Genomic DNA, 18552 nt, shown 5'->3' with positions numbered 1-18552 from the left:
CAGGTTGGAGCTAAATCGATGGAATATGAGGTGTTGCTCCTCCAACCTGAGAGCGATCAATCTCATGGTAATGAAGAGGAGGCCATGGACTGACATGTGGGAATAGGAATTAAAACAGTTGGCCACCTGGAAATCCCACTTTTGGCAGATGGTGTGGACATGCTTGTTGCCTCACCTGAAAGGACTGTTTGCAGTTCCTCATTGTGACCCTCAGACTGTGTCAGGCTCCAGCAGAGCAATCCCAATCAGTCCCAGTCCCCTTCATACTACTACTTTGTAGTCCTGATACGTTTGCGGATTAAAATATACTTTATTCATATTGAAAATGACTTACAAAAATAAAATTTACAGACTTTCTAGGGTTGTTTAGATAGACTTTTGCAAGTGAGGGAAGTGGAAGGATATGGTCATTATGTTGGCTCAGGAGATTTGTTCAGTTGGTCACTCGATCACTAATTTAATTGGCTCTGCACAACATTGTGGTGGAAGCTGGTTCCTGTGCTGTACTGTTCTATGTTCTATGCAATCCTCAGAGATACAAACTACCTACGTGCAAGAGAGTGGGCAGATACTTGCCTGGTCAGCTTGGACCAGGAGAACACCTTTGCCAGGGTACACTCATGAATGGGATGGGTAGATTCTCCAGAACAGGCTTTAGGGGGCAATCAGGAATTGGATCCAACTGTTCTACACTGATAGTCTGAGAAAGAGGAACCTGGAGTCATAGAAAGGCAGTGTTCTAGGATCTCACTTCTCAGGATGGGTGGCCTGACACTGACATAGATGGTCACCAACAGGAAATGATAGGAGGTGGGGTTAGACTGATGAGGCATTATGCATTCCTGCTCCTTGCAAGGGAAAAAATAGACGCAGTCTGGTAGTTGGAGACAAAGCTCAGTAATAATTTGGAAAGAGATGACATTTGATATGTTGTTAAGCAGCTGAGATCCAAAGAGACTGAGTAGCAACGTGATCAGTGAATGAGATCAACAGAAACAAGAATGCAACCTGGAAGGAATGGAGGGCAACAAGAGTCGGGCAGAGAGAGGATGACAGATGCTGAGGCACATTTGTGGGTGGGTCTCACTCTCACTGCAGGGGAAATCCTGGAGTTATTAAGAGCTGGTGTTGCAGCTCTTCATTTCTGGCTCCCGGCAAAGTTACATCCCTGCAGCTGCCATCATGTTCATTCCAGCTGGAACATTTAGATGGTGCATATCCTGTTTCCTTTTATACCAACTGTGTTTGAAGCCCCTTCAGCAGCACTAGATCAGAAACTACAAAGTACCCATCATGGGGGTTGAGAGGGATCTTTTCAAATACATATTCTGGTGCTTATGGATCAAAATGGGTCATCAAGATGGTGCCAATATTCAGCGACTCTTTGTGTGCACCTCCAATTGGAATTGTCAAATTTTCCCATTCAAGACTACCACAGCCACAGGTACTTCAGTAATCACATCATTTTAAGACACGTAAAAATTCTGTCGAGACTCATAATTGGTGGATCCCAGAATGCAGAGCCAGGTCAAGAGTGCATTTCCCCTTTCAGAAACTAGACTGCAGAAGCCGAGCCGGTCTACCCAGATAGGATTAAAATCCAGAGCTTTAGCGCTCCACTGCTGACTATCCTGCTGGTGAAAGTACAGTTTCAGGAAAATGAAACTGAAGACCTCAGAGCAAGGTTACTGTACCAGAGGGACATCAGGGAACGACTGCTGTGTACTCTGCTTCACAGAAACATGGCTACCACCCTCCATTTTAGATGCAGCTTCACCATTCTCCGCAAAGACAGGACTGTTCTGTCATTTAAAAGCAGCGGCGGTGGAATATGCTTTATGATTAACTCATTGTGGTGCACAAAGGTGGTAGTTCTATCCCAGTCCTGATCACCCAACCTGGAACATCTGGCTGTCAAATATCATCATTTTAATCTGCTGAGGGAATTTTCTACGAAAATTCTGGTAGTTGTGTACATTCCACTTCAGGCCAATGTCAGGGAATGACTGGAGGAGCTAAGCTCTATATTCCTAGTGTCCAAGAAGAGCAGGGTGAACTGGTAATGACAATTTCCAAGTGGCTCTCACACCTACTATGATGAAGTGCTTTGAGAGATTGGTCATAACTAGAATCAACTCCTGCTTAAGCAGGGACCTGGACCCACTGAGAGTTGCCAATTGCCATAATCATCCAGTAGATGCAATTTCACTGGTTCTCCATTCAGCCTTAGGTCATCTGAACAACAGTAGTACTTACGTCAGGCTGCTGTTTATTGATTGCAACAAAAGCATATCCTTCATTCTAATCAACAAGCTCCAAACCCTGGACCTTCCTCTGCAACTAGATCCAAAAGCCTGTGCAGATCGGAAATAACATTGTCCTCCTCATGGACAATCAACAGCGTTGGTGCACCTTAAGGATGTGTGTTTAGCCCACTGCTCTACTCTCTCTGCAACCATTAATGTGTATCCAGGCACAGCACAAACAACATCTGTAAATTTGCTGATGACACAACTATTACATATGGTGATGAGGAGAAGCACAGGAGTGAGACAGATCAGCTGGTTGAGTGGTGTCACAACAATAACCTTGCACTCATTGTCAGTAAGGCTAAGGAATTGATTGTAGACCGGAAAGAGGAAGTTGAGAGAACACCCACCATTCAGGAATCAGTGGGGGAAGGGTGAGTGGTTTCGAGTTCCTGTGTGTCTATTTCTCTGAAGGTCTAGCCTGGGCCCAACAGCTTGATGCAATTACAAATAAGGCAAAGAAGGCCGTGCCCCAGTGGCTCCAATGACTACAGACCGGTGGCATTGACCTCCACATCACGAAGACCCTGGAGAGACTTGTTCTGGAGCAGCTCCGGCCTATGGTTAGGCAACACTTAGACCCCCTCCAGTTCGCCTACCAGCCCCGACTAGGAGTTAAGGATGCCATCGCCTACCTGCTGAACCGTGTCTATGTCCACCTGGACAAGCCGGCGAGCACTGTGAGGGTCATGTTTTTTGACTTCTCCAGTGCATTCAACACCATCCGCCCTGCTCTGCTGGGTGAGAAGCTGACAGGGATGAAGGTGGATGCTTCCCTGATGTCATGGATTATTGATTACCTGACTGGCAGACCACAGTACGTGCGCTTGCAACACTGTGTGTCAGACAGAGTGGTCAGCAGCACTAGGGGCTCCACAGGGGACTGTCCTGTCTCCCTTTCTCTTCACCATCTACACCTCGGACTTCAACTACTGCACAGAGTCTTGCCATCTTCAGAAGTTTTCTGATGACTCTTCCTTAGTTGGATGCATCAGCAAGGGAGATGAGGCTGAGTACAGGGCTACGGTGGGAAACTTTGTCACGTGGTGCAAGCAGAGTCATCTGCAGCTTAATGTGGAAAAGTCTAAGGAGCTGGTGGTGGACCTGAGGAGGGCCAAGGCACCGGTGACCCCTGTTTCCATCCAAAGTGTCAGTGTGGACATGGTGGAGGATTACAAGTACCTGGGGATACGAATTGACAATAAACTGGACTGGTCAAAGAACAATGAGGCTGTCTGTAAGAAGGGTCAGAGCCGTTTCTATTTCCTGAGGAGATGGAGGTCCTTTAACATCTGCTGGACGATGTTGAGGATGTTCTACGAGTCTGTGGTGGCCAGTGTTATCATGTTTGCTGTTGTGTGCTGAGGCAGCAGGCTGAGGGTAGCAGACACCAACAGAATCAACAAACTCATTCGCAAGGCCAGTGGTGTTGTGGGGGTGGAATTGGACTCTCTGACGGTGGTGTCTGAAAAGAGGGTTTTACTTTACAACTTTACAACTCCTCCCTCGGAGTGTCAGACACTCTGAGCCAATAGGCTGCCCCTGGACTAATTTCCACTTGGAATAATTTACTTATTATTATTTAATTACTTCTGGTTTTATTTTGCTATATTTCTTCACTATTCTTGGCTGGTGCAACTATAACGAAACCCAATTTCCCTCGGGATCAATAAAGTATGTCTGTCTGTCAGTCTGTCTGACAATGACTATCTTTCTTTTGTTTGATGAGACTTGGTATGTTCCAAAAGACACTTGCAAATTTCAATAGTGGTATTGTGGAAAGCATTCAAACTGGTTGCATCACTGTCTGGTAGAGGGGCCACTGCAGAGGATGGGAAAAAAGCTGCAGAAATGTGTAAACTCAGCCAGCTCCATCATGGGCACCAGCCTCCTCACCATCACGGAGATATAAAGGTGATGCAGTTGTGCTGCTGAACTGGCTCCGTGGCTGTGGATTCACTTTCGGAGACTCCACCTGTGATTTGTTTACGTTTTTACTGTTTGCAGAATTTGATCTTTTCTCACACATTGGGTGTTTGATGGTCTTTGTTCTGTGCGGTTTCTTTCAGTGGGTTCTATTGTGTTTCTTTGTTTTGCGGCTGCCTGCAAGTAGTTGACTCTCAAGGTTGTATAACATGTACATACTTTGATAATAATGTACTTTGAATTTTGAAAAGGTACCATCCATCATAGGAAGCACAATGTCCCAGGACTTGCCCTCTTCTCATTGCTACCGTCAGAGGAGGAGGAGGTGCAGGAGCCTGAAGACACACACCCAACATTCAGGGACAGCTTCTTCCCCACTGTCATCAGATTTCTGAATGGACAGTGAACCTATGATCACTACTTCAACTATTTTCCCTCTCTGTTTACACGACTTATTTAATTTGTCAAAATATATATATATATGTTCTTTATTATGATGCATTGGAATGTACTGCTGCCGCAAGACCACAGTTTCTCAACATACGCCGCAGATGTAGACAAACCTGACTCTGATTCTGATGCGACATCAGATGGAGCCAAAATACCCATCGTAATCAATCAAAGATCTTACCTGGATTTTTACACATGTTCTCCCAATCTGGAAACAAAAACAGCCAGTTAGTATGGAAAAACTTTCCCTCTACATTGAATTACCATGCAATTATACTCATAATGTTCAACCTTCATTTGAATTGGAAGTTTATGATTAGCTTTATTTGTCACATGTACATCGAAACATGAAATCAAAGTGAAATGCACCTCTGCATCAGTGACCAACACAGTCTGATGTACTGGGCACAGCTCGCAAGCATCGTTATGCTCCGGTGCCAGTGTAGCATGCCCACAACTAATTCATCATTTTACATCAAAACATACAGTGAAATACATCATTTGAGTTAAGGGGCAACACAATCCTCACTGATTCGATTTGATGTAAAGGACACATTTCATTGTGTTTTTGATGTACATGTGACAAGTAAAGCTAATCTTCATTTTTCTTTGAGAGAGCAACGATCAAATTTGAAATTGGATTTAGCTGGGTCGCCCCCGAGGTAGGTCATGTTGTAACTAGGTTGAAGGGTGTAGAACAGACTGCATAATTACACTAACTGGGGGTACGTAAAGTTGAAGTCTCACCCGAAGCTGATTTCCAAAGTAAACAACCCCAGCACAGACACTGTTCTAAAAAATCAGAAGTTGTATGGGTGCAAAGGGACTGAAATATAATCTGATTCCAGGAATGAAAGGGTCAACACGTGAGGAGTGTTTGATGGCTCTGAGGCTGTATTTGCAGGAGTTTGGAAGAATGGGTATGTTGGAGGGGGTGGGGCAGAGAGAATCTCAATGAAATCTCTAACATCTTGAAAGGCTCACATAAAGGGGAGAAGGAGAGGATGTTTCCTATAGTGGGGGGTGGGGTCTGGGACAAGTGGGCACAGTCTCAGAATAGAAGGACATCCCCCCAGAAGAGAGACGATGAGGAAATTTCTTCAGCAGGTTTGTGGTGAATCTGTGGATTTCATTGCCACAGATGACTATGGAGGCCAGGTCTTTGGGTATTTTTAAATGAAGGTTCATAGGTTCCTGATCAGTCAGGGTGAAATGTTGCACAGAGACAGTACGGTTAAAATGGATAATAAATCATCCAAGATGGAATGGTGGATCAGACCGAAGGGCCAAATGGCCTCTTTATGTTCTTACATCATATTGTTGTTAATTATTTTCAACATTTCAGTTTTATTCACAGCATGACAGACATCCCCCCATTACTACATTCAGATTCATTTATTTATCACATGTACATTGACACATACAGTGAAATGCTTCACTTGTGTTAATAACCAGCACGTCCTGGGGATATGTTGGGGACACCCCACCAGTGTCACTGCACGGTCCAGGGCCAACATAATTTGACCAAAATGGTCAGAAAAACACAAGCAACAAGAATATTAGCACCAACACCAACTCCAGCAACACCACCTCCACTAACAACAACAACAATAACAGTAAAGCCAGGCCATTGCTCCCTCGTTCCCATCCACCCACTCACTCACAGGCAGTCCTCCAGCCTCAGGACATGTCTGGCCTCCAGCTTCCAGAGGGCTCACTGACTCAGACATCTATCATATGATAACACTGAGATGGTCTTCCTTGGTGATATCCCTCCAATCTACTTCCCACCTTCTCTAACTATGCCCTATCGCTGTTTGTTCTGAGTCTCACCATTCTGCAGCTTAGAGGAGTTTAAACTGATGGTGCACAGGGAATCTACATTCCTCAACATTTTCATAACATTTCTGTTAAATATTATGACTTACCTGACTCAACAAGAGGTTTCCAGTGGCCTGAAAAATTAAGAAAAATATACTTTAATAACCTTATTGGTGCAAAGTTATTGGTCATTTTCTATGATAGCCCAAGGTCAGGGTGGGTAACCTCACTTCCCTGGCAGAGGAGGTGAACGTAAGTGAAAGACTCAGGCTCAACGTACAGACTCCATTTCAATGCAATGCCGTGGGGTGCTGTGCTGATGGAGAAGTGATCTTTTCATAGAAATATTAAATGGAGGCCCAGACTGCGCTTCCTCGGTTGGAGGGAAACAGCAGGGTCATTCTCTTGGTTTGTCAGTCAATTGATATCCTGCAGTCGACATCTCCACAGAGTTCTCTGTGTCTACAGTGTAGAAGCAGGCCTTTCAGCTCATCTAGTCCACAAAACGTCAGTCAGCCTAATCCCATCAACCTGCACTCCATATCCCTCCCATCCGTGTACTTACCTAAACTGCTCTTAAATGTTGAAATTCAACCTACATCCAGCACTTCTGCTAGCTGCTCGTTCCACACTCACACCACCCTTTGATGAAGAAGTTCCCCCTCAATTTCTCCTTTAAATATTTCACCCTTCACCCTTAACCTATGAACTCTAGTTGTAGTCTCATGCAACCTCAGTGGAAAAGCCTGCTTGGTTTACTCTATATGTACCACTCATAATGTTGTATACCTCTATCAAATCTCCCCTCATTCTCCTGTGCTCCAGGAAATTAAGTCCTAACCTATTTACACTTTCCCTACAACTCAGATCCTGAAGTCCTGACAACATCCTTGTAAATTTTCTCTGTATTCTTTCAATCTTATTGATATCTTTCCTGTAGGTGGGTGATCAGAACTGCACACAATAGTCCGAATTTAGCCTCACCAGCACCCTATTCAAATTCAACATAACATCCAGCTTCAACACTCAATACTCTGATTTAAGAAGGCCAATTTTCCAAAGATCTTTTGATGACCCTGTCTGTCTGTGATGCCACTTTCAAGAAATCATGGATCTATTTTCCCAGACAGACAGACAGACAGACAGACATACTTTATTGATCCCGAGGGAAATTGGGTTTCGTTACAGCCGCACCAACCAAGAATAGTGTAGAAATATAGCAATATAAAACCATAAATAATTAAATAATAATAAGTTAATCATGTCAAGTGGAAATAAGTCCAGGACCAGCCTATTGGCTCAGGGTGTCTGACACTCCGAGGGAGGAGATCCTGCTGTTCTCCCACACTCTTCAGTGCCCTACCATCCTCAGTGCAAGGCCTACACTGGTTTGTACTCCTTCAACATATCTGGTTAATACTGATGTTTGTGTGACCATACATCAGCCAGTGTCTTTCCTTAAGAAAGACATCTACATCTCAGTGAGCTAGGACACGCAGAAGCCTTTAAGCCTAACTTTAAAAACTAACGGTTAGAAACATAGAAAACCTACAGCACAATATAGGCCCTTCGGCGTACAAAGTTGTGCTGAACATGTCCCAATCTTAGAAATTACTGGGCTCTCTTTTTTTTTTTAAACACCATGTACCTATCCAAAAGTCTCTTAAAAGACCTTATGATATCCGCCTCCACTACCGTTGCTGGCAGCCCATTCCACACACTCACCACTCTCTGAGTAAAAAACTTATCCCTGACATCTCCTCTATACCTGCTTCCCAGCACTTCAAAACCTGTGTACTCTTGTGGCAACCATTTCAGCCCTAGGAAAAAGCCTCTGACTATCCACATGACCAATGTCTCTCATCATCTTATACACTTCTATCAGATCACCTCTCATCCTCTGTCGCTCCAAGGAGAAAAGGCCAAGTTCACTCAACCTGTTTTCATAAGGCATGCTCCCCAATTCAGGCAACATCCTTGTAAATCTCCTCTGTATCTTTTCTATGGCTTCCCTATCCTTCCTGTAGTGAGGCGACCAGAACTGAGCACAGTACTCCAAGGGGTCTGACGAGGGTCCTATATAGCTGCAATATTACCGCTTACCAATACATCGCATGCCTTCTTAACCCCAGAGTCAACATGTGCAGCTGCTTTGAGCATCCTATGAACTCAGACCCCAAGATCCCTCTGATCCTCCACACTACTAAGAGACTTACCATTAATACTATATTCTGCCATCATATGTGACCTACCAAAATGAACCACTTCACACTTATCTGGGTTGAACTCCATCTGCCACTTTTCAGCCCTGTTTTGCTTCCTATCAATGTCCCGCTGTAACCTCTGGCAGCCCTCCACACTATCCACAACACCTCCAACCTTTATGACATCAGCAAACTTTCTAAGCCATCCCTCCACTTCCTCATCCAGGTCATTTATAAAAATCACGAAGAGTAAGGGTCCCAGAACAGATCCCTGAGGCACTCCACTGGTCACTGACCTCCATGCAGAATGGGACCTGTCTACAACCACTCTTTGCCTTCTGTGGGCAAGTCAATTCCGGATCCACAAAGCAATGTCCCCTTGGATCCCATGCCTCATTACTTTCTCAATAAGCCTTGCATGGGGTACCTTATCAAATGCCTTGCTGAAATCCATATACACTACATCTACAGTTTTTCCTTCATCAATGTGTTTAGTCACATCCTCAAAAAGCTTGTTGAGCTGACGCTATCAATGTCCCGCTGTATCTGTGCTGTAGTACTCTGTGATTCTTTTTATGACTCTGGAGGCATGGGAAATGAACATCAGGTTGTTCTTCCTTTATTCCCCATTTTGAAAAGTTGCAAGTCACTTATATTATGTAAATTCAAGCAAAAACGGTTTGTGTTTGCTGTGTGATTAAATTGAATGTCACATCTTTGTACAGTTTGAAAGAGCCTTTCCCCATGCAATATCTCACAAGGAAACAGATCTTGAAACAAAGGTTGGTACTTACAGATCCACACTGATGTTACAGAGTTGGATTAAATAATAACCAGGCAGCCTACAGAGAAGAAGTTATCAGCCTGACACAGTGGTATCAAGAAAACAACTTCTCCCTCAATGTTGCGGACTGCTTGAAGAATGGAGACAGGGTAAACCCTATAGACGTAAACGGATCTGGAGTTGAGAGCCTGAACAGCTTTAAGTTCCTCGGCATACACCTCGGCACTGCCAGGTGTGCTGGTAGGGGCAGACATATTGGAAGCATTAAAGAGACTGTGAGATAGGCACATGGATGAAAGAAAAAAAATGAGAGTTAAGTGGGAGAGAAGGGTTGTATTGATCTTGAAGTAGGTAAATGGTTGGCTCAACATTGTGGGCTGAATGGCCTGTACTGTGCTGTACTGTTCTACCGTAGGTTCTATGTTCTAATCAAATTCAGATGATCAGAGAACTAACAGACCCTCAGTCCTAAATGACTCACCTCTATATTTGAGGTGATGGGGAAATGCATTATTCTGGGATACAGATCTCCTTATCCTTTACAAACAGAGGCTGTGTGTTTAAGTAATCTTACGAATCTCCCTCCACTTTTTAGCTTTTTAGCAAACCTTTCAGCTAACCACCAAGCTTTTCAGCTGGATGTTGTAGGAGAATAGGGCTTTGTCATGTTTTGTTACTGTAAAGAGTTGACATTGTATGTGTGGGATTGGAGTGCAGAGCTGATATTTTTCTTGTCATTTACCTTTCCTATGCTTGCTTATAATTTTATATAATCACTGATGTGTAATGAGAAGCCACATAATACAGCAAAAATTAGTGGGAAGTTAGAGGATTTGGAAACTTTTAAAAACCAAAAGGCGGCAACTAAAAAAATCATAAAGAAGGAAACAATAGAATAAGAAGGTAAGCTAATCAATAATATTAAAGAGGATACTTCAGACAGATAAAGTGTAAAAGAGAAGCAAGAGTAGATATCGAACCGCTGGAAAGTGATGCTGGAGAGGTAGTAATGGGGCAAGGAAATTGTGGATGAACTGATTAAGTATTTTGCAACAGTCTTCTCTGTGGAAGACACCAGCAGTGTGCCAGAAGTTCCAGAGAGTCAGGGGGCAGAAGTGTGTGAAGTTGCCATTAATGGGCAGAAGGTTCTTGGGAAACTGAAGGTAGATAAGTCACTTAAACCAATAGTATACATCCCAGGGTTCTGAAAGGGGTGGCTGAAGATATTGTGAAGGCACATATAATGATCTTTCAAGAATCAGTAGGTGAGGCCTCATTTGGAGTATTGAGAGCACTTTTGAGCCTCATAACTAAGAAAGTATGTGCTGCCATTGGAAAGGGTTCAAACAGGTTCACAAAAATGATTCCGGATCGGAAAGGCTTGTCATATGAGAAGCATTTGATGGCTCTGGGCCTCTACTCACTGGAATTCAGAAAAATGAGGAATGACCTTATTGAAACCTATCGAATGTTGAAAGGCCTGGACAGAGTGGATGTGGTGAGGATGTTTCCTATGATGGGGAGCCTAAAGACCAGAGGACACAGCCTCAGAATAGAGGGATATCCATTTAGAACAGAGATGAGGAGAAATTTCTTTAGCCAGAGAGTGGTGAATCTGTGGAATTCATTGCCACAAGTGGCTGAGGAGGCCAAGTCACTGAGAATATTTAAGACAGAGGTTGTTAGATTCTTGATTAGTCAGGGCATGAGAGAATACAGGGAGAAGACAGGAAATTTGGGCTGAGAGGGAAAATGGATCAGCCATGATGAAATGGTGGAGCAGACTTGATGGGCCAAACGGCCTAATTCTTCTCCTATATCTTATGGTCTAAATGCTTTGTCAATTTTCAGTACATCATTTAACAACCCTGTACTGCAGCTTCAGCCGCTGGTGCCTTACTGAAACCTGTCAAATACTGCAAGGCTGAGGTAGATTAGATGTGTCCAACAGTGGAGGAGTCTAGCACTGGAGGGCACAGCCTCAAAAAAATTAAGGACGTCCCTTTAGAACAGAGATGAGGAGGAATTCCTTTAGCCAGGATACAGGGAGAAGGCAGGAGCATGGGGTTGAGAAGGATAATAAAATAGCCAAGATGGAATGGTGCAGCAGACTCGATGGCCTGAATGGCCTAATGTCTTACTATACCTTATGGTCTCTTTACAAGGCACATCTACAAGAGCTGGGAGTTTATTCATTGTTATAGTGCATTTATTTCAGTTATTATACACTCACCATACTGTTTGACGGATTCGTCATCTTCTAGACCTAGAAAATTCAACAAGGGAATTGTAGTTAATATAAACACCAGCATCTCTCATTAACATCTATTTCTGCTTATAATTATGAATGAATAGAGTGAATTCTGCATTTCAAAACTGAACGAGTAATTGCACCAGCGAATGCAAACTCCAGTACTACAGAAGGAATGTCAGGTCCATAACTGTTGCTGTATCCAAAGCTATCAGTCATTATTTGATATCCCATGGAGTGAAGCTTATTGGCTGACAACTGACTTCTGGGATGGAGGGAATGCTGGGTGTCACCTTATCTCCAGAAACACCACATGTGGTCAGTTTTGTAATGTGGCCATGGACAGATCCATTTGCCATAAGGAGATGTCATTCTTGCCAATCAAGTAAGTTCATCCGCTCACGATTGTTTGCACATTTCCACTTGCGGATCCAATTTTTTCAGATTTATTTTTATTTACTTAGAGATACAGCACAGAATAGGCTCTTCCTGCCCTTCGAGGAGTGCTGCCAGCAATCCTCAATTTAACCCGAGCCTAATCACAGGATAATTTACAATGACCAATCAATCTATTAACGGGTATTGCAACACTGAAAGGAAACCCACACATTCCCCAGGGAGGACACAGAACACCGGACTGGACTCCGATGCCCCGAGCTGTAACAGCATTGCGCTAATCACTACCGTCCTAATATGGCATCCTGGTCCTTCGTGCCTTGACCACTTTGATCAGTGACCATGCTGCCAAGTGATTCCTGAAGGGAGAGGCCCTCTACCCAGGGTTTGTTTTGTACAATTACTATTTTCAGTGCTTCTTCCATACATGTTGAACATTGAGCAGCACGGTTCCATTGGCTGAGAAGGTCACTGCTGGGTAGTTGGCAGGAGATGTCCATGTCCATGTTGAACCCAATTCTACTGGATATTATGGGATCGGTAGTCAATGCTCGGACTCCAGTGCTACCTGCTCCCATAAGTATCGGTCTCACTGCTGGGGCAGTTTTGCCAGCAGGACAGGAAGTACCAAAGGACAACAGCAGTCAACTCCAGAATATTGCCTACAAGGGCTGCCTTGGTCAGTATAACAGATTAGCTTTGTTTATCACCTGTACACTATAACACACAGTGAGATACATTGTCTATATCAATGACCAATACAGTCTGTGAAAAGCTGGGGGCAGCCCGCAAGTGATGCTGTGTTAACACAGCACGACTAGAACTCACTCATCCTGACCCTAACAGCTCATGTGTGGAATGTGGGAAAAAAATCAGAATACTGTATTTCACAGGGAGAATGTACAAAGTGCTTACAGAGAGTGGCAGGAACTGTACCCCAACCTTCCAATGGCATGCACTAGAATACAAAGTCGAGGATGTAATGCTTTGGTTTTACACAGCATTGGTCACACCAACCCGGGAATACTGAGAGCAGCTTTGAGCTGCTTTTCTAAGAAAAGATATGTTGGCATTGAAGAGGGTCGAGGATTTTCACGAGTGATTCCAGGAATGAAAGGGTTAATGTGTGGGGATAGTTTGATGGCTCTGGGCCTGTACTGACTGGTGTTTTGAAGAATGAGGTGGGCTCTTATTGAAAGCTATTGAATATTGCTAGATAGACTGGATGTTTCCAATAGTGGTGAAGACTAGAATGAGAGGACAGCCTCAAAATAGAAGGATGTTCCTTATAACAGAGATGAGGAGAAATTTCTTTAACTGGGGGTAGTGTCTCTGTGGAATTCATTGCCACCGATGGCTGTGCAGACCATCATTGGGTATATTTACAGGACAGGTTGATAGATTCTTGATTAGTCAGGGCATCAAAGGGTACAGAGAGAAGGCAGGAGAACGTGGTTGAGAGGGATAATAAATTAGACATGATAGCATGGTAGAAGGGCTGAGTGGCCTAAATTTGCTTTAAGTGGCCAACAGATCCCTTTGTGGGGGATCTCTGAAAATACAAACAACTGTCCTCAAATGTCCTCCGGGAGACCTTTGCAAGGACAACTGGACTGGAACTGACGAAGTCAGAATTCAGCGCGTGGGTTGATACCAGGTGGAGTATCTGCTTATATCGTTCTTTTGCTTTAACACTGGATGTAGCACAACTGAGCAGCTTGCTAGGCCACTTCAGAAACAGAATGGATTCCGATTCAGATTTGTTTATCTCATTATGTCGAAACAGACAGTGAAACGTGTCCGCGACACACACAAAATGCTGGGGGAGCTCAGCAGGCCAGGCAGCATCGAAGGAAAAAAAGTAAACAGTCGATGTTTCAGGCTGAGAGCCATATCAGGACTGGAGAAAAAAGATGAGAAGTCAGAGAGAGGGGAGGAAGAAATACAAGGTAGTAGGTGACAGGTGAAACCAGGAGAAGAGGCGGGTGAGGCAAAGAGCTGGGAAGTTGATTGATGAAACAGATGAAGGGTTGGAGAAGGCAGAATCTGATAGGAGAGGGCAGAATGCCATGGAAGTAAGTGAAGTGTGAGGAGGTGATGGGCAGGTAAGGAGAGAGAGGGAAATGGGAGTGGGGAATGATGAAGTGTGAGGAACACCAGAGGGAGGTGATGGGCAGGTAAGAAGGGAGACGGAAATGGGAATGGGGAATGATGAAGTGTGAGAAACACCAGAGGGAGGTGATGGGCAGGTAAGGACAGAGAGGGAAATGGGAATGGGGAATGATGAAGTGTGAGGAACACCAGAGGGAGGTGATGGGCAGGTAAGGAGGGAGAGGGAAATGGGAATGGGGAATGATGAAGTGTGAGGAACTCCAGAGGGAGGTGATGGGCAGGTAAGGAGGGAGAGGGAAATGGGAATGGGGAATGATGAAGTGTGAGGAACACCAGAGGGAGGTGATGGGCAGGTAAGGAGAGAGAGGGAAATGGGAATGAGGAATGATGAAGTGCGAGGAACACCAGAGGGAGGTGACGGGCAGGTAAGGAGGGAGAGGGAGAGGGGAATGGGGAATGATGAAGTGTGAGGAACACCAGAGGGAGGTGATGGGCAGGTAATGAGGGAGAGGGAAATGGGAATGGGGAATGATGAAATGTGAGGAACACCAGAGGGAGGAGATGGGCAGGTAAGGAGAGAGAGGGAAATGGGAATGGGGAATGATGAAGTGCGAGGAACACCAGAGGGAGGTGATGGGCAGGTAAGGAGGGAGAGGGAGAGGGGAATGGGGAATGATGAAGTGTGAGGAACACCAGAGGGAGGTGATGGGCAGGTAAGGAGAGAGAGGGAAATGGGAATGGGGAATGATGAAGTGTGAGGAACACCAGAGGGAGGTGATGGGCAGGTAAGGAGGGAGAGGGAAATGGGAATGGGGAATGATGAAGTGTGAGGAACACCAGAAGGAGGTGATGGGCAGGTAAGGAGGGAGAGGGAATTGGGAATGGGGAATGATGAAGTGTGAGGAACACCAGAGGGAGGTGATGGGCAGGTAAGGAGAGAGAGGGAAATGGGAATGGGGAATGATGAAGGAGGGTCGGAGGTGTGACTGCAAGTTTGAGAAATCAATGTTCATGCCATCAGGTTAGAGGCTACCCAGATGGAATATAAGATGTTGCTCCTCCAACATGTGTGGCTTCGTTGTGCAGTAGAGGAGGCCATGGGGTGACATGTTGGAATGGAAATGGGAAGTGGAATTAAAACGGGTGGCCATTGGGAGTCCCGCTTTTTCTGGTGGATGGAGCGTAGGTGCTCGGCGAAGTTGTCTCCTAATCTACGTCCGGTCTAACCGATATACAGGAGGCCACACCGGGAGCACCAGATACAGTAGATGAACCCAACAGGCTCACGGGTGAAGTGTGGCCTCACCTGGAAGGACTGTTTGGGGTCCTGAATGGTAGTGAGGGAGGGGGTGTAGGGGCAGGTGTAGCAATTGTTCTGCTTGCAAGGATGTGCCAGGAGGGAGATCAGTGGGGAGGGAAAGATGTGCTTGGTGGTGGGATCCCACTGGAGATGGCAGAAGTTGTGGATAATTAGCTGCTGGACGTGGAGGCTGGTGGAGTGGTAGGTGAAGACAAGAGGAACCCAATCCCTGGTGGGGTGGCAGAAGGATGGGGTGAGAGCAGATATGTATGAGATGGAAGAGATATGGTTGAGAGGAGTGTTAACGGTGGAGGAAGGGAACCCCTTTCTTTGAAAAAGGGGGACATATCCTTAGTTCTGGAATGAACAGCCTCATTCTGAGAGCAGTTGCAGAGGAGATGGAGAAATTGAGAGAACGGGATGGCATTTTTACAAGTAACAGGGTGGGAAGAGGTATAGTCCAGGTAGCAGTGGGAGTCAGAGAGTTTATAACAGACATCAGTAGATAAGCTGTCTCCTGACATAGAGGCAGAGAGATTGAGAAAGGGGAGGGAGGTGTCGGAAAGGGATCAGGTAAACTTGAGGGCAGCGTGGAAGAAACGCTCTGAGCTTTAATAGTCCCATGCTACATTACCGTGGTGTCCATCACGTTGACTTCAAAACATACAGCAAAATGCATCATTTGTGTTAACAACCAACACGACCCAAGGATGTGCTGGGGGCAGCCCGCACGTGTTACCCCACATTCCATCTCCAACCTATCAGACAATGTTCAGCAGAACAACACAGAACACAAAAAGCAACAAAACAAACAGCAAAAGGAGCTGCACTCCTTCCTCCCACAGTCACATTCACCGTCCTTCAACCCCAGGACAAGCATCCAGCCCACATGGATTTGGGCCTGCAGACACCTAACCACTTCGAAGCCAATTGTTACATGGGCCTCTCTGAATCCTCTCCCACAGGAACCCCACCCCCACATCAACCAACCTCAACCCAAAATATCGGGATTTCATGGTTTGCAAAGATCCAAAAGAGTGTCAGACTATTTCTGCACACATGCCGCTTCCCTTACTTATTTCAAGCTACACGATGTGGCCACTTTATTAGGTACACCTGCTCATTAATGCAAATAACTAATAAAAGCTTGTTATTGAGAAAGATCCGAGGAGAGTGGCCAGAGTTGTTCAAGCTGACTGTAATTCAGATAACCAAGCGTTACAACAGTGATGTGCAGACGAGCACTTCTGAACACATGACACATCGAACCTTGAAACAGATGGGCTGCAGCAGCAGAAGACAACACCGGGTTCCACTCCTGTACCAGATAAAGTAGCCACTGGGTGTGTTTTAATTTCATTGGTAACAGGAAAAATAAAGTGGGTTAAATTGTGACTCGGTGTTGCCCAATGGCTGCGTGAGACCAAGACCATACCTTTCATGTATTTACGTCTTCTTAAGGTCCAGAAAATGCCAAGACCAAGAGCTATCAACAGAAGACAGAGGAGCAGACACAAGAACACCAGCCAGCCCGAGACAACTGGGAAGAAAACATCTGAAAAGCAAATGCCAATGATTAGACAACATCGCCTTGAAAATAACCCACAGACATCATTCATTTTCTATTTCAGAAAAATAAGGCTGAAAGTGCATGGCTACTTTGGGACGTGCCCTGTATTTCTAAAGCCACAAGGGAAGATATGAATAAAATTGCACGGGTGCAGAGAAAGTTTACAAAGATGCTGCCAGAAAGTGAGGTCCCGAGTTACAGTGAAATGTTAACGAGATTAGGACTTTGTGCCCTGGAACACAGGAGAATAAAGAGGAAATTCGATGAAGATATACACAATTATGAGGGGTATAGATAGGACAAACAGAAGCTGGCTTTTCCACTGAAGTTGGGTGAGACTAGAACTAGAGGTCCTGGATTAAGGGTGAAAGGTGAAATATTTTGGGGAAACTTGAGAAGGAGCTCATAGGATGGTGTGAGCTGCCAGCAGAAGCAGCGAATGTGGGTTTGATTTCAACATTTGAGAGAAGTTTTAAGAAATACACAGATGAACAGGGTTTGGAGGGCTATGGTCTAGGTGCAGGTTGATGGAACTATGCAGAATAACAGTTAGATATGGACTGGGTGGATTTAAACTGCAAACATGGGCAAATGGAACCAGCATAGATAGATATCTTGGTTGGCATGCACCAGTTGGGCAGAAGGGCCTGTTTCCACACAAAATTCAGGATTCAAGATTGCTTAATGGCATTTCCAGTACACAAGGAGATTGAACCAACTGTTAATCTGAATCCAATGCAGCACAAGAAAAATCCAAATATAAAGAACACCTTAACACAATAAATATGAATATATATACATACAGGGTCTGATTTGGAGCAGTCAGCATGGATTTGTGCGTGGAAGGTCATGTTTGACAAATCTTATTGAATTTTTTGAAGCAGTTGACGAGGGTAAAGCAGTGGATGTTGTCTATATGGACTTCAGTAAGACCTTTGACAAGTTTCCACACGGAAGCTAGTTAGGAAGGTTCAATCTTTAGGTACTAATATTGAAGTAGTGAAACGGATTCAGCAGTGGCTGGATGGGAGATGCCAGAGAGTAGTGGTGGATAACTGTTTGTCGGGTTGGAGGCCGGTGACTAGTGGTGTTCCTCAGGGATCTGTACTGGGTCCAATGTTGTTTGTCATATACATTCATGATCTGGATGATGGGGTGATAATTTGGATTAGTAAGTAAGCAGATGATACTAAGGTAGGTGGTGTTGTGGATAATGAAGTAGGTTTTCAAAGCTTGCAGCGAGATTTAGGCCAGTTAGAAGAGTGGGCTGAAAAATGGCAGATGGAGTTTAATGCTGATAAGTGTGAGGTGCTACATTTTGGTAGGAATAATCCAAATAGGACATACATGATAATTGGTAGGGCATTGAAGAATGCAGTAGAGCAGAGTGATCTCGGAATAATAGTGCATAGTTCCCTGAAGGTGGAAT

At 44.7% G+C, this 18552-nt stretch overlaps 2 protein-coding genes across 5 annotated transcripts in view; both read right to left on the bottom strand.

The window, feature by feature from the left end:
* LOC140720368 (butyrophilin subfamily 3 member A3-like) overlaps window positions 1–18552 on the bottom strand; it is a 665711-nt gene that overhangs the window by 255988 nt on the left and 391171 nt on the right. The window lies entirely within an intron of this gene.
* Window positions 1–18552, bottom strand: part of LOC140720453 (butyrophilin subfamily 3 member A3-like) — a 28786-nt gene that overhangs the window by 5299 nt on the left and 4935 nt on the right. The window contains exons 4-7 of the mRNA XM_073035308.1: window positions 16989–17108; window positions 11728–11760; window positions 6614–6640; window positions 4867–4893 (exon numbers count right to left, since the gene is read on the bottom strand). Of these exons, the coding sequence (XP_072891409.1) occupies window positions 4867–4893; window positions 6614–6640; window positions 11728–11760; window positions 16989–17108 (207 nt within the window). The remainder of the gene's footprint in view (window positions 1–4866; window positions 4894–6613; window positions 6641–11727; window positions 11761–16988; window positions 17109–18552) is intronic.

This window comes from Hemitrygon akajei, chromosome 2, assembly GCF_048418815.1.
Source record: "Hemitrygon akajei chromosome 2, sHemAka1.3, whole genome shotgun sequence".
NCBI lineage: Eukaryota > Metazoa > Chordata > Chondrichthyes > Myliobatiformes > Dasyatidae > Hemitrygon > Hemitrygon akajei.
The sequence above is the reverse complement of the archived record's forward strand: the minus strand, read 5'-3'. Positions and strand labels throughout refer to the sequence as shown.